Source organism: Haliotis rubra, unplaced genomic scaffold (assembly GCF_003918875.1).
Source record: "Haliotis rubra isolate DU_JTF1 unplaced genomic scaffold, ASM391887v1 Scf6, whole genome shotgun sequence".
In the NCBI taxonomy this organism is placed as follows: Eukaryota; Metazoa; Mollusca; class Gastropoda; order Lepetellida; family Haliotidae; genus Haliotis; species Haliotis rubra.
Window position 1 is genome coordinate 4,447,650 of NW_025767301.1, and position 17,702 is coordinate 4,465,351.

Here is a 17,702-nt window from a genome sequence, read left to right on the forward strand (position 1 = left end):
GGAAAAATAATAGGGATCACAAGAAAGCATGAGTGTTCCTTTATTATTTCTCCAGGTTTCTTCACAAGCTATACGATTCAAAGCTTATGAAGAAACTGAAAAAGAAGGAACATTTTTCCTTTGTTGTGATCCCTTATTTTTTTCCCTCTGTATATATTGGTTGTGGCTGGCACTGAAGATGGAACTCATAACTGACAAACCTCAATTTGTGATCTTCATGGAAACCTGGATAGGATTTGGATAATTACCTTAGAATCTCGAAAAAGACACATCCCACACTCCACATGTCCATCTTGAATGTGTAGTAGCCATCGGTCAGCAGACACTCCGGGGCACGGTACCTGAAGGGCACAAACAGTGAGTGAGTTAATTTAGTTTTACACCACTTTTAGCAATATTCCTGCAATATCATGGCAGGGGACACCAGAAATGGGCTTCACACATTGTACCCATAAGGGGATTTGAACCCGGTCTTCGGCATGACAAGTGAATGCTTGAACCACTAAGCTACCCCACCGCCCCGGCACAAACCGGTAAAAATGTGGTCAGGCATGTCTTGAGTAAAATGATAGTCGGAGTAAGTCAGTGAGGACTGTTTCACAACAATTCCAGCATTATTCCACCAGGGTTCATTGGTTTCACATAAGTATCAATGTGGAGAAAGGAACCTGGGCCTTTAACCACTAGAATTGCCCACTGCCCCAACTGGCAAATGATTGACTACAAACTCCTTATCTCCTGACTGACTGACTGAGTTTTGGTTTTACGCCGCTCTTAGCAATATTCCAGCAACATCATGGTGGGGGACACCAGAAATGGGCTTCACACATTGTACCCATGTGGGGATTCGAACCTGGGTCTTCGGCGTGACGAGCCAACGCTTTAACCACTAGGCTACCCCACCGCCCCCCTTATCTCCTAATACATGTGGGTGCTAGGGCAGCCTAAAGGTTAAAGGGTTTGCTCATGCTAACAACCTGGGTTCAATTTCCTGTTTAAGTACAATGTGAGAAGCCCATTGCGGGAATATTGCATGAAACCTTACTCCTAATTTGAAAGTTCTAACCTTACTAGCCAACTGACAGTACCCATGCAGTGGATCAATTACACAGATTAGATGTATGGATTATGGATGTACTAGACAGACAGACAGACAGACCAATGGATAAATAAAAGAAGGATGGATCAGACTGATTAGAACAAATGACTGATTGATTGCTGAAAATATAATTGTAGCTAACCTAATGGTCATATCCTGAAACAAAGTTCACCCATTTTGGTTTCCTTTATAATAACAACGGGCTGAAATGAAAAAACAGCCTTCCAAAGAAAATACTTAAACTTTTAATAAAACCCATTGAAAATTTAATATTCACATATTTATGTCTGTGCAAAAAATAAATTAAGGGATGGTTCTTAAATTACATTATTTTGAAAAATAATGTTTGTGAAATCCTGCATTTAAACAAACTTGTCCTCTACAAGCTGGTAACCTTTATTTGTAATTATTTTACTTTTGGTAATTAATTTTAAGTGCACAGTGCAAGTTACTGAAGGGTAGGCTTCATCTACAGCAACATATTCATGGTCCTTTATTGTATATACCTCGAAACTCTTGGACCATTCAGTGAAGTTGGTTCCTAATCTAATATTAAGTGTACAGTCATCGTGTAAATAACACCGTCACAATAAAATCAATAGTTGCATGCTTAAAAAAGAAATAGCTTTTAATACTTACATTACAGTAAACCACTACTTTATCGTATTCCTTGTATCATTTACAGACAATTTATATTTCAGTTCAGTAATAAGTTACATTATATGTCAAGTGATCCTGTAGTAAGTCTGAAATCTCGTACAAGGTACAGTCTTAGGTATATGATATCATGCTGATAAATTAGGCTCATGACTGACTCATGAGATACTCTGGTCCCAGACTGACATGCACACTCCATGTACTCTCTCTTTAGGTGCTGGAAAAGCGTATCCTGGAGAGTAAATGTGAACAGCTGACAGATAAGAGGATGTCTGAAGGATTTTATAGTGTTATGACAGCCTAATACAACTGTAATGTAAAGTTGGTTGGTTGTTTAACGCCACACACAGCAATATTCCAGCCATATGGCAGCGGTCTGCACATAATCGAGTCTGGACCAGACAATCCAGTGATCGTGTTATGACAGCCTAATACAACTGTAATGTAAAGTTGGTTGGTTGTTTAACGCCACACACAGCAATATTCCAGCCATATGGCAGTGGTCTGCACATAATGGAGTCTGGACCAGACAATCCAGTGATCAACAGCAGGAGCATTATGATGAAAAGAGAAAGAGTATTTAAAGGAACTATATGCCTCTGTTTACCCAGCAGTGAATGGGTACCTGCTAGGATGAGATACTCACATGACTGTAAAACTTCAAGCACTATCATAGAATAGCTTAGTTCATATAGAACGGGAATTAAATTTGAGTTCTGGTCGATTGTCTGGGTAATGATGATGTAGTTTCTGGTAAATGTTATCTCATATCAAATATGAAACAAAACAATACGATCCCACTACTCAAACTTGTGAATAGATTTCAATCTCATCGTCGGGGAGATTCGGAGATGTCCTTACACCCAATGACCCCAGTGCTTCAGAAGAGCTAAATAAACAGCTTTAACATCCAAGCTTATCTGGGTATACCAGGACGAGTGCATTCCTAACATAGGCCTTCATTTCCTCTCATTACCTGACAAGATGCCTATCACACACTTATTACCTCAGCAACTCAAATACATATTGATTATCTCCCCCCAGAACATGAACTATGGTTTAACAGACACCCAGAGGCAAGAATACAAAGAAATCATGGTTAATTAACTCCAATATTTGCGAAGCTTTTGATACAGTGTAACAATGGACGTACATACAGTCCAATAATCCATATATTACACGAAGGGTGTGACTAGAGCAATTATTTACTATAAAAAAGTTTCCTTAGATGATTTCCTTCCTGATTACAGCATATTATTAAGAGAGTGGTTTTAACCTTCTTTTAGCAATATTCCAGCAATATCACGGCAGGGATCAGCAGAAATGGGCTTCACTCATTGTACAGATGTGGGGAAGGGAACCTGGGTATCCGGTGTGATGAGCAAACGCTTTAACCACTAGGCTACCCCACCACTGTAGTGTGATTACAGTATATTATTAAGAGAGTGGTTTTAAGCTGCTTTTAGCAATATTCCATTCATATTCTCAGCTAGGTAGAACTGAGTTTGGCTGAACCGATTTAAGGATTCAAACCCGAACTGAATGATGAATGTTTGTGTTATTCAACAGGCTACCCCATGACCCCATCGGAGGTTCAGTTTGCTGTTTTATGCAATGGTCGGGAATATTCTAGTTATATCACTGCAATCTATTCTAGGATAATCAAACCAGTGGTTGATGTTACAAGCACCACCAAGCAGTCAACTATCAACCAAGGTTCCGTCAGGGTTGGAACTAGCACGCTAGCCTCACTCATGTTTCCTAATGTTTAAGGCATCCTAAAGGCTGTTAAAAGTTGAGGTTCTGTAATGGAATACTGTATTTCCTCCGCCCAGGCGCGCTGATTGTTTTCAACAGACTTCCATACCCGGCGCTTTTGGTGCTTAGTGGGTGTACTGTGCTTAGATCTGAAACCGCTGCTTTAACCACGGTGCTTATTAGAGACCCAGCACTTATTAGAGCAAATACGTTACATATATGTTAACACTAGTCAGGCTAGTAAATCTCTCACTCTCACTTCCCTGGCAGAACGACAACCACTTTGTAAAATAGTCCTGAGGACTTATTCTATGCCAGGAAGATCTTACCATCTTGTGGAGATGTACTCTGTGTATGGTTGTTTAGAGTACACGCTTCTACAGGAACCAAAATCAGCTAGTTTCAGCAAATCTTCCTGAAAATACAAACAAATGAACTCCAGATAATGGATAGTACAAGGTGCATAGGTTTGAAAAATATACACAATAAGAAAAACTTGCCACTGTAGTCATAGTGACATTGGTCCCCCTTGTACACTTCGACATTGTGTGTCAGGTTTGAACTTTGAGGTGAGGTGAGGTGAAATTGGGTTTAACGTCGTGCTTGAGAATATTTCGCTCATATGATAACGTGCATGCATGTGTATGTGTATGTGCGGCTGATTGTACTAGCCCAGACTTAAGCTGGTTTAGCCCACTGAGATATCATGCCGCAGTGAAGCATGAATACCCCACTCAGACACAGTATACTGACTCCGAGCCGACCAGTCCTTGTTGTACCCATTAATGCCGAACGCCAGGCAGGGACCAACAAGTATCATATTTTAATGTCTTTTGGTATGACGCGGTCGGGGAGAACTTTGAACAGTACTCAGTCATATTATGACATGCCAGTTTCATGTCAGAGAAAGATAGGAGTAAAGCAGATACCAGAAATCCATAAGGGTATGGTGTTAAGAAACCTAGAAACAATCAGATTTGAACCATAACTGTCACACCTTAAGGACACAAGTCTACACAGTGAATGGCTTGTTTTAGACAACTTGGCAACCCGCATATCACAGCATATCACATGTACAGTATGTAAGTAGTCCAAGAACTAAGCAGTTCAATAGGTAAGCGGCAAATAACAGTCATAATCACTCATTGTACTTGATGACTGAATGAGTAAGTAGTAATTACTATGAAACATTTACAATGTTGCAATTGTAGTGAAGAGGACATCAATTAATCCAGTGCAGGTACAGGGGATTCCTACTCATTGTCAGGTTCCTTGGTATGAAGTTCACACATGGAAGGAATGGGGAAAACCTTTGTTGTGGACATTATATTATGTTACTGAGGTATATCGACAAAAACTTGGAATGGAAAATGGCTGGTTGGTTTGTTGATTAATGCTGCACTCAGCAATATTCCTGCTATATGGCGGCAGTCTGTAAATAATCAAGTTTGGACCAAACAATCCAGTGATCAACAGCATGATCATCATTCTATGCAACTGGGATACAATGACATGTGTCAACGAAGTCAGCAAGTCTTACTTCCCGATCCCATTAGTTGCTACGACAAACATGCTACATGGCGGCAGTCTGTAAATAATCAAGTTTGGACCAGACAATCCAGTGATCAACAGCATGATCATCGATCTACGCAACTGGGATACAATGACATGTGTCAACGAAGTCAGCAAGTCTTACTTCCCGATCCCATTAGTTGCTACGACAAACATGGGTCGCTGAAGACCAATTAAAATCTGGATCTTCACAGGACTTGGAAAATGGATGTAAATTGAAGAACCTACAGTGATCAACTAAAAAGTTGATTGCAAATCTTACATTCACTGAGTGAGTGGGTGAGTTGAGTTTTATGCTGCTATTAGCAAAATTCCAGCAATATCACAGCGGGCTACACCAGAAGTGGGCTTCACACATTGTACCCATGTGGGGAATCGAACCTGGGTTTCAGCATGAGCAAACGCTTTAACCACTAGGCCACCCCACCGCCCCTACATTCACACAGACTTTGTGGAATGACTCAGGAATATTTTTATAGAAATTAAACCATAAGTGAAAATCATAATAATACTCACCTTTATCAGTATATTTTCTGGTTTTACATCTCGATGAAAGATTCCATTCCTAATTAAAAGGATACCAAAACTTGAATGAAATGACATTTAACAGTAAATTACCACAAATGATACTTACAAAGTTATACAAACATGATTCAGGATATACAATCTTTGACATATATATGCATACAAACATCTAGTAGATATATCAGTTATAACACTCCATAAATCTCACTAATGGAAACAATGTATTTGTGTGTTCAATAAGATAATTTATCATTAAAGATAATTTACATCTTAACAAGAGTAAAAGAATAACCAAACTTTGCATGATTTCCATCATAATAAGAAGTAAATTGAATGTCATTAGATGACAATACCTAAGTAGAAGATTCTTATATTTATGAGCATGTTGGTTCCAGACTGCTAGTCAAGAGTGCCACAAACAATGCATGTGCAACAATGTAATGGTTAATGTTTCATTGTCATACTTCAAGAGTTTCAAATTAGGTCTGACTTAACAACAGACATGAGCAAGAAGGAACTGCAACATTTAACATGTGTCTAAATCCGTAAGAAAGTTTCATTGATTTCAATAAATTATCATACTCAACCTGAGTTAACTCATTTAATATTACATACAGTCAGTTTGCAGTGTATATAGAAACATACTGTTTATTTTAACCTAACCATGGTTCCTGTATCATGCATCTTTGGGATTCAGAGTGAGTGAGTGATTTTAGATTTAGCAATATTCCAGCAACATCACGGCGGGGAACACCAGAAATGGGCTTCACACATTGTACCCATGTGGGGAATCGAAACATACGATTCAAAATATGAGTGATAATGGATGACGGAACATAGGTGACAACACTGTGTACATGTCAAGTGTGAGCCTGTCCTGCCCAGTATCAACTGCCACTCACACAGTCCGCAGTAAAAAGGAAATATTTGTTGCTTGAAAACACTCACTCCAGAGTATGTTAAATGTGTGATCTAAAATCACTAGGTACTGCATATTCCCACATGTTCTAACAGTGTGAAACATGACCTGGAGGAATGCCCTGTATATACATAATACATGTGGCTACTGTGTGATCCATACACATAGGGTTCATCTTTACCATGCTTGAACCCTTTGAACATGACTGACTGACAAAGTTGATGTTTGGTTGTTTGTTCATACTTTTAGCATGTTTACCATTTTCAGCCCTTGCACAGCTGGGGACACCAGAAATGGGCTTCACACATTGTTTATCCCCAAATTCAGCTTATGGGGATTGAACCCTTTCCTGGATGGCAGAAATCCAGATATCACCACTCAGTGCTACCCAACGCCTTTTGAACATGACCTGGAGGAATGCCCTGTATATACATAATACATGTCACTGGCTACTGTGTGATCCATACACGAGTTATCATCTTTACCATACTTTAACCCTTTGAACATGGCCTGGAGGAATGAGTACAGGTTCAAATCTTAATCAGTGTCTTTGGACATGATCTTGAGCATAAAAACACTTCTTTTCTGATTTAAGTTGAAAATATCATAAGGAAGAATTGAATTGGCATCTAAAATAGAATGTTTTGATATATTCAGAGTTATTCTCCTGGACTGGCACAGTTCTACCATAGTACATGGGTCACGGAACAAGCCCTGATTGTACAGATATGTACTCCACTAATGATTGTTCTCGTATTTCAGGACTAAACTGTCTTCATAGACACAGAATACCCCCTCCCTGATAACTATCAGCACATTATGTATTCATGACTGTTTTCTTCTTTCTTGGTCTGAGATCTTATGCTCATATAGCATTCTAAAAATCCCTTCCTAAGACTTGATGACATGTCAGAATTTGGCATATGATCACATAGTATAGACTTCATCCTCTGAGCAAGTGAGTGAGTGAGTTGGGTTTTTACATGGCTTTTAGCAATATTCCAGCAATATCATGGCAAGGGATACCAGAAATAGGCTTCACACATTGTACCCAAGTAGGGAATCAAAACCTGGGCCTTTGGTATGACAGCGAACACTTTAACCACTAGGCTACCCCACTGCCCCTACACTGAGCTAGTAGGTTTTCATGCCTTTAACAATATTCTAGCAATATCAAAGAAGGGGCACCAGAAAATGGTCTTCAAACATTGTAACCATGTCGGGAATCAAACCTGGGCCTTTGGTATGACAGCGAACACTTTAACCACTAGGCTACCCCACTGCCCCTACACTGAGGTAGAAGGTTTTTATGACTAACAATATTCTAGCAATATCAAAGAAGGGGCACAAGAAAATCGTCTTCAAACATTGTAACCATGTGGGGAATCAAACCTAGGTCTGATGAATGCATGCACTAACAACAACAGCTCCCCTCTGCCCCAGCTTATATAGTGGATAAGGCATGAATCATACATGGTGGCATTTACTTGTCTTACAAACATATTTCTTTATTAATGATAATTTCATGCAATTTTGCAATGAAAACTCTCACATAATAGGTAAATTATCCAAAATTGTAACACCAATGTCAATGAGCTAGTGAATACGTTTTATACTAGGGTCAGCAATATTCATATTCCAGATACAGGATATTGATGTGTTGTCAAATACCATGTGTATATCACTGTATACATGAGAAAATATCTAACTTTCCTCATGTACTGGATCCAAACATGGAATATGTAATGAATGTATGAATATTCTTTTATTCTGTATTCATAATCACACAAAAATACATAATACTGGAACCTGATAACAAAGTAGCCAGGACTGTCCAGGTGTTTGATAAAGGCATATATTTCACTGTCCAGGTATTTGATAAAGGCATATATTTCATAAGATTTTTGTCATTAGCAATTATATACATGTACATGTACTATATTTAGCAGCCTGTCACAGTCAGCCCATTCTGATGTGTGTCTCCAAGGAAAGCAGGAGTAAATAGTGGGATTACACTGCCAAATACTCCTTTCTTTACAACTGATTGTCAAACATTCATTTTCTGAGATCTTAATCTGGCGTGCAGTTCAATGTTGTTGACATTTATTGATGAAATGTCAGTTTAACATGCACTGACCTAAAACAGCACTTAAAAATAGAAAAAAATCAAACACAATTATGTGATTATTATTTGTGGAGCGTATGTGCTTTATATTTACTAAACACTTAGATATACTCAGGCATGGCTAAACATTTGTCTACCACTTTGGTGAAATATTATTGATATTTACTAATAAATGAATATTTACATAATGATAAGAAAATGGTGGGTTTTTTTTTCAAATCAATATTTAATGTGCTGTCCTAATAATATTTTAATTACCCCTAGATTTTATTATGTAGTTGAACAGTTTTCATAATGTTATTAACACTAATGAAACAGTTTTGAACCAATATTGGACTTATCTTGCTGTGGTAACGAATAATATTCTACTGCTGCTCTCTATAAATGATTGTCATTGCTAAGAGCTATGGGTAGTCCCACAATGTTATTCCAGTAGATTTGCATTTTCAATCAGGCATCTTTTGATGTACTTATGTTGGAATCATTAGCAAGGTACAACCTTTTGTCAATCTACACCAACTGACTGATTGACTGAGTTTAGTTTTACGCCGCTTTTAGCAACATTCCAGCAACATCACGGCAGGGGACACCAGAAATGGGCTTCACATTGTACCCATGTGGGGATTCAACTCAATTCGGTAGATACATTGTTGCAATCTAAAACGCTTTAACCACTAGGCTACCCCACCGCCCCGAATCAACACCGAGCACAACAGTGGATAAAACTATTGACCAGTCTTGTTCACAACTCAATAAGTAGATACATTGTTGCACAATCTAAAATATATGTACTCATATTTAACAGCAAGTGAAGTAGGAAGTTTAGGAGGTAAACCATGGTCGATTGGACTTCATATCGTGGCACATTCATTCAGCAGGAGCATATGAAGTGTGAAACAGATTTGGATGACAGATCTAAATATTATGAAAACACTGTGGAGCAGCCTGAGGCACTGTAGAGGAAATATTCAATATCAGAATCGTTTATTCTAAGAGAGCAGCACAGATATTGTAACCTCGGTCAGGACTGCAATATATCAATAACATAAATGGAAGACCTATAGTACAGCTACAGTATATATACTACTCAACTTAAGTTAAAGAACAATTTATGATGTGATTCTTTCATATTACTATAAAAGATCTGTTATGCAACAATTCTTTCATGTAACTATAGTAGATCTGTTCTTCCGTGATTCTTTCATATTACCATAATGAATGTGTCATGCTGCACTTCATACAAATATTCGTGGTAATCTGCCATGATATACTTCCTTTATATTACTGTAGTTTTGCTGTCATGCCAAAAGAGTCTAACATACAGTAACATGGAAGAATCATGTCACAATTAACTATGGTAATATTAAAGAGCTGGGTAGCCTTAAGTTCCTTTGAGTAGTATAGTTAATATTGCAATGATGCTTAATGTTTGTATTCACTTCTTTTGTTTGCTCGTGTCCAAGTACGAGGGGTCAATTTATTTGCATCTTAACCTCATCAAGATCAATCATTCCTTATGTTACTCTGACATTTACTCTAAAGTTTATGAAGCCCTTAAAATGCTCTCTGTTTCATTGTAGAAACTTGTGAAACACGAAATGTTACTTCCAGATATTGCCTGGTTTTCTGGGAGATAAGAGTCAATATTCACCATGTGACAGGTCAATAAACATTATATGATGAGTACTTATTCAATGCCAGTGTCAGTCCTGTCATTTTGAGGTCTACACTGAAATGTATTGTTTTGTCACAAACTGAATTGCAAGTTTCTTTATAAAAGTGTAAAAATGATTTATGTTGTATCAGCTATCTCACGAGGCCATTCCGAATGTTCATGCCTCGCTCTTCATTTATTACAACATACTATGGATTTTCAAAATTTGCCTTGAAATGGTCAATAATATATCTTCTGAGTACCACGTTGCTTAGAGCAGAATCACATATGGTAAAATCAATTCCTGTGGCACTGTCAAGGCTGATGGTTATTAATGTTAGGTACATACATTATTCATAAACTACTTGAAAGTCAAACTATTTGAAATGATAACAACTGATGTTTTAATACCATCATGCTTCGTAAATTTGTGAAACTGGTTCCATAAGGATTTGAATTTACACAAGATAAGAGTTGAGTAACAGTAAAATTTTATATGATTTTGTGTAGTAAAGTGTTAATAATGTATGCTGACTATACAAATATTATTTTTCATAGATGAAATACAGTTTCCATTTTTCATATGTTACCAAATATCATAATATTTAGTTTGAGCCAAATTATTTTTTTAAGTCTTAACCCCCTGGCTGCCGAGATTTTTTTCAGGCGCACATTTTCATACAGTTTGAAAAGTGAACGTTGTGCGAGAATTGCTCTCGCGTGGTCCTGGATCTACGTAAGGCTATAAAATTACACAGAAATGTAGAATATTAAATTTCCTATCCGTTGGTATAAATATAAGTGCAACTACCTTGGCAGTTTGAGAAATAGACCTTGCTAAATGTTGTCCAAATTTTTGTTATCGTTAAAACAGTAAATTTCTCCGCTTTTTATCAAGCACCGATAAAAGCACTGTGCTACTGAATTTTTTAATGGGCCATCTTTACGGAAAGTGTGAGCTGAAGGAAATACAGCCTGATATCTGAACGACATAAGTGTATATGAATTGGGTTTATGTGCTTGTGCATAGCGCTATATCGCTCAACATTAAAAATGACTCACAATAAATGTCAAAAATGTATTTTCTTCTATGACGCCAAACGACGAAAAGAGAGGTCATACACGATATAATGATAAGGGGCATAACTCCGTTATGCGTAACACTAGGTCAATGTAACTCAGATCACTTGGAGAAAATGTGTTGTGGATAATGGACGCTATATTTTCGTTATTTTATATTCTGGTGAACCTCACTATTCCAATTCAAAGTTCCCCAATGAGAACGGATGCGCTTTGGTAGTTTCACAATTTATAAGAAAAGATGACAACGTATTACATTTGAAAGCACGTAATAGCGATTTGAATGGCCCTATCCGATATATAAGTTAGTTCTTAGATTCCCATATTCTCCTGTTTGTGTAGATGTAATTTGACTAATTTTGCATCGTTATTACCAGAGTACTAGCCATATCTTCAAATGTAACGAAATTGCTGAAAATAATACAACATTTTACTTGACGTCATCGCTTGTCTTATGCATTTTGCGGCGCCGGAAAACGACGACATTGGTATGCTGATTAGTATATATCTCACTTAATTTCCATTAATTGTATAAAAGGTCTAGACTTCTATGTCAGAATTTTACACTCTTTAGACAAAACATAAAATGACTGATTTTTCCATTTAAATAGTGTCCTGAATATATCAACAATTAGACAGTTTGACAGCATTATCTTATTGTGACCAACACGCGCACCTGTTTGGCATCAATTTAACGTAAATAAAAATAATATTTCACAACACCGAACATTTTGTTTGGGATAAGAATTTTGTTTGTTTATGATTATGAAGCTATTTCTCTTCATCATTATGCAATGACAGATGCAAAAGATAGCTTTTATATATGGAACTATATATTAGAATATGGATATAAGATTTGTCCGAATTAACACATGAGATGGTATATATATTTTTCAACAATTTTCCTATGAGTAGTTAGAGTTTGATATCCTGTCATCACAATATTATTTAATCGAATATGAATTGAATATATTATCGAAAACAATGATAGAGAATCATAAAAACGTTGCCAACAAACGCCGCACCTTGCCGATCTATATGCATCATTCTTTTTGTCTATAAAACGACACAAAATTATGCATCGAGCAAGACAATTCCTTTAAATATGTGTGCATGTACATTTCATACCATATATAAATAATTGTCATTAATATTATCAGTTTTATGATAAGGTTGAATCATATCACCGTTCATTAACCTGTTCATATGAAATTGCAATATTAGTCCAAATAAATTGAATATTGTACATCATAGGAACTAAAGTAATTGCAGTTATGGCTACGTTTGATCTTCTAACACTTGTGTAAAGGTTTTAAAATATGGTGTATTGCAATAAATATTTCACTTTCTTATGTAAATATGATTCAAACAATCAAAACTTTCAAAGAATAAAACACCGTGAAACCCTATATGCATGTATGATATGATATTGAACAAGGCTAAATGTAGATACTGAAGTCAGTTTCATGAAAAAGTATCCGAACTATGCTAAAATATACATCATAATACTGACAGTGTAATCGGAAGGATATGACGATTGTGTTTACTCTTGTTCAACCGACCTTCACCTCAAAGAAATTGCCTAATATGTACAACAATGTTGACGTGATGACATCACTACCGCTGACCGATTTCTTACAAAATGGCGGCTTTGCTGACAAGGGTACACAGGATTTTCGCGAGGACCCTTCCACTGATTCAGGGATCGTTTGTACATAAATATGAGATGTAAGTAATCAGAATGATTCTGACTATCTGTGTATTGTTATATGTTTTATCTTTTTCACTATCACGTAAGAGAAAAGGACAGAAATGCAGATAATTACCGTTGTCGTTCTGCATTGATTTGGCGCCAGTCATGGCGCCACGCTGCACGGAAACTTTGACAATTTCTTATGAATTATCAAATCATTGCATTGTATCTATTTATAATTTCCTATTTCTTGCTACACGATACTCTTTCCATGTATATTCTAAAGGTATTGAGCCAATCGCAAGCAATGAATAGACGGATGAATGTTGAAAAATTTACACAGTGTAAAATCGAATTTGTCTTTGTTTACATTTCACACAAACGCCAGTCTTTCAAGCACAGCGTTCGCTTTCACACCCAATATGTTTAGGTCTCATTTTATCTAGACAGTTATTATGACACAGACCAGTTTCAAATTGATTCTTAAATGTATGGGGAATTCAGTGATGCATTTTTGAAGCTGAATATGAAATATACATTGATGTAATAGGCGCCTCAATACCGGCCCGCTAAGCGTGATTTTGTAAACATTATCCAATATGGCGGAAAGCTCTCGGCACGGCATTGTAAGTGCATTTTCGAAAACATCCCAACCGATTCTAGATTCATCGGCAACGTTTCAGAATTATAATTAGCGATTTCATGTAAAACTGATATCAGTGATCATAAATATGTTATTTTTGAAATTCAATACTCACAGTAATTATCCGATTTTCACATTTCAAAACATACAGCAAATAACGCTGTGAATCGCGATTTCATACTGTGTAAAAAATGTCGCCATTTTCGATGAAGCCTATTTTGTAAGGTCATTTTCAGCACTTGAGCTTTGTTTAAAATAATAGTGGATGGTATCAAGAAACAGGAATTTCCGCCAGAATTGAAACTGTGAAGTGTATTTGTGTGCGTGGGATATTTTGATTTTTATTCGACTTGAAATTGAGGGTTGAAGGGGAAACTTGACTAGGCTGCATTCTGATCATAATCACAGCTGAAAATGGAAAGTGGTTCATTTAGTTAGTTAACTTTTTTTAGAGTGCCAACTTATTTCAGATGTATTCAAAACACTGTTTACATTGATTTCATACAGAAATTTTCGAATTTTTCCCAATGTGCTCAGAAACATAAGAATCCTAATAGACCCGCAGGGATAACACCATCTTTACTTAAACATAAATGTAAGTAAGGAAGCTGTTATTTATACAGCTGTTTAATTTTCTACAATGAAGATAAGAAATGGCAAATGTATACAATCACATGATATCAAACACACATGTTCTGATCAATCATAAAGTGGAAGAAGACAAAGAGGTTAACTACAGTCCATGTTATGAATGTTGAAGTGAGAACACAAGCATCTTCCCTGCACAGCAAACAACACTATATTAGTCATGTTAGAATTCCACACATGTGATATTTCTCAGTAGACTCAAAATTTAGCCCTTTCCTGAACATGGCCTCATGACCTCCAATCTTTCTTAAATAAAGCTAACAGTCTTTGATGGAATAGAACCTGCTTCAATAAACTCATGGCCCCTTTTTTAAGGATGAGATCCCATTTGGCTTCAATAAACTGATGTCCTCTATTTGAAGGATGAGATCCTATCTTACTTCAATAAACTGATGTCCTCTTTTTGAAGGATGAGATCCCAGCATGCTTCAATAAATTGATGGCCTCTTTTGAAGGATGAGATCCCAATTTGCTTCAATAAACTCATGGCCTATTTTTAATGATGATATCCCACCATGCTACCATAAACACATGGCCTCTTTCTGAAGTATGAGATCCCACAATGCCTCAATAAACTCATGGCCTATTTTTTTAAGGATGAGGTCCCACCATGCTTCAATAAACTGATGTCCTATTTTGAAGGATGAGGTCCCACCATGCTTCAATAAACTGATGTCCTATTTTTTGAAGGATGAGGTCCCACCATGCTTCAATAAACTGATGTCCTATTTTAAAGGACGAGGCCCCATCCTGCTTCAATAAACTCATGGCTCCTTTTTGAAGATGATATCCCAACATGCTTCAATAAACTCATGCCCTCTTTTAGAAGGATGAGATCCCACCAAGCTTCAATAAAATGACGGCCTCTTTTGAAGGATGAGGTCCCACCATGCTTCAATAAACTCATGACCCTTTTTTGCAAAAAGGATGACATGTCATCCAGCTTCAACAAACTCAAGTCCCTGCTTTTAAGGATGAGGTCTTATTTCCACTCAACTCATAACATTTGCTTCTACTGTCATCCAGCTTCAACCAACTCAAGTCCCTGCTTATAAAGGATGAGGTCTTATTTCCACTCAACTCATAACATTTGCTTCTAAACTAAGACCATTGTTCTAGTGATGCATCAATGTCACATACTTCAGAATAAACTCACGATTCCATGTCCACAATGCACAATCAATAATAAGTGATTTTTGAGTGATGTCACCACTGTACAACCCAAAGATGTCTCAGTATATTCTCCATGGACATGGTATCACATGCATGCAGACTGACACGTCAAGCCAAACATCTTTCACATGCTTCTCAACCTGCTTACCTATGCATGTGATCTACAGATTTTAGTAACTGATACATATAGCGTTTTACAAGGGGTTCCCCTAAACGCTGCTGCTTTCCTGAAACAGACAAGATATTAGTGTATGCATATACTAGCTGCAAAAGCTACACTATGCTATATATGAAGTGATTTAACGGCATGTTACTGTGAATTCCGTATCTGCTTAAGATTAATTAATAATAGTGATGACCTTTTCATGCCATCCTTGCAGTGGTCTTTGAAACATTAAATAGTCATGTGACCCACAAATAGTAATTGTCTCTACTTCAAGGAATAGAGGGGCGGTGGGGTAGCCTAGTGGTTAAAGCACTGGCTCGTCACGCCGAAGACCCGGGTTCGAATCCCCACATGGGAACAATGTGTGAAGCCCATTTCTGGTGTCCCCGTGATGTTGCTGGAATATTGCTAAAAGTGGCGTAAAACCAAACTCAATCAGTCAGTCAGTCTACTTCAAGGAGTAGCTAGACATCATGAACCTGTTTTTTGGTGACCTTCATGTAGGTTAGATGTTCATCCAGATAGACATACCATTTTGCCTTTGTTTTTGTTTGTTGTTGAAAGCTGTGTTCAACACTGATCAGACATACCCGTGGTTGATATTATGACCATGCAATCAACAGAAGTCTGACAGCCAATCTAACATTAGTAGTCTTACAACAAACACTAGGGTGAGGGGTACCTATTTTAACCTGAGTCCCAGACCTATCACTTAACCAACAAAGTTTTAATTTACTAAGATATGGAATTCACAGGAACATGGCTAGATGAAGAGAGGGTGATAACAGTTACAGATAAAGAAACGGTCAAAAGAGAGAAAAACAGAAGTGTACTATGTGACAGTATGAAGGGAAATATCAAAGTTGACCACAAGGGAGGGGGGGAGAGAGAGGGAGGGATCGGAGCTACCAGAGTAGTGAGGGATCATGAAGGCTAAGGTTGGGGACATGGTAGTATGTAACCCTGAGTCCTTCAAAGAGTATTTTCCAATTTACTTTCTAGTAACTTGTAACATCTTTACAACTTGTAAACACAACATTCAGCATACGTAGAGATAGTCCACCCATAATCTTCAACCAGTTGTTCCACAGACATGTTTCCTGAAACTAGTGTCAGTTTGAGTTCCTGTTAATCATTTCAATAGCTTATCAAACTTTATTAATGGTCATTCTGACGTAACCTATAATGTCTTCAGATTAGATTTTATCCTATGGCTTATGTAGAGTTCCTGTTAATCATTTCATTCACTGGTCAAATTTCATTAATGGTTGTTGTCATGAGACCTGGGATGGTTTAAGATCGCTGTGGTCATGGTAGGAAGCATCAAAATCTGATTTTAATGAGACTTGACTGAACCAGGATTCAAATCCACATCATCTGAACAAAAGTTTGACAAAGAGGAGGATGGACATGGAATACTAGTGACAGAACATGCTGTGAGATTCTGGACACACGTAACACAACGATAGATAGACAACATAATAAATTAGTTGTTACCAAACCAATTTTATTTCAAATCCAACATGATACCCAAGGAGTGGGACATAGGACTGGAATACTAATTTTCAGGTGAAATACAAATTTCCAGATGAAATACTCATTTGCAGGTGAGATACTAATTTGCAGGTGAAATACTAATTTGCAGGTGAGACACTAATTTGCAGGTGAGATACTAATTTCCAGGTGAGATACTAATTTCCAGGTGAAATACTAATTTCCAGGTGAAATACTAATCTCCTGTAATCAGGTGAGTGTAGAGGTGTGATGTACTATACAGCATGCAGAAGCGAAGAAAGGACACATATAACGAACTACGCTAGTGCTGTACTGACTACAGTGACCATGTGTACAAGTGGGCGTGGCAGGGACATCAGGTACCAACACTTCCCCTTACCTATGCATGTGGTCTATAGATTTGATTAGTTGGTACATGTAGTGCTTCACTTTTCTTTCTGGTAGGTGATGCCGTTTGCCTACAAATAAAGGCTAC

General features: G+C 37.3%; 1 protein-coding gene across 4 annotated transcripts in view; it reads right to left on the reverse strand.

The window, feature by feature from the left end:
- LOC124255266 (MAPK/MAK/MRK overlapping kinase-like) overlaps window positions 1–17,702 on the reverse strand; it is a 57,672-nt gene that overhangs the window by 12,513 nt on the left and 27,457 nt on the right. For 3 of the 4 annotated variants that reach the window (XM_046689127.1, XM_046689125.1, XM_046689128.1), the window contains exons 5-8: window positions 17,607–17,685; window positions 5,603–5,651; window positions 3,844–3,929; window positions 249–341 (exon numbers count right to left, since the gene is read on the reverse strand). In XM_046689127.1, coding sequence (XP_046545083.1) covers window positions 249–341; window positions 3,844–3,929; window positions 5,603–5,651; window positions 17,607–17,685 — 307 coding nt within the window. Of the gene's footprint in view, window positions 1–248; window positions 342–3,843; window positions 3,930–5,602; window positions 5,652–15,694; window positions 15,774–17,606; window positions 17,686–17,702 lie in introns of all 4 variants that reach the window. The other variant, XM_046689126.1, reaches the window with a different exon arrangement.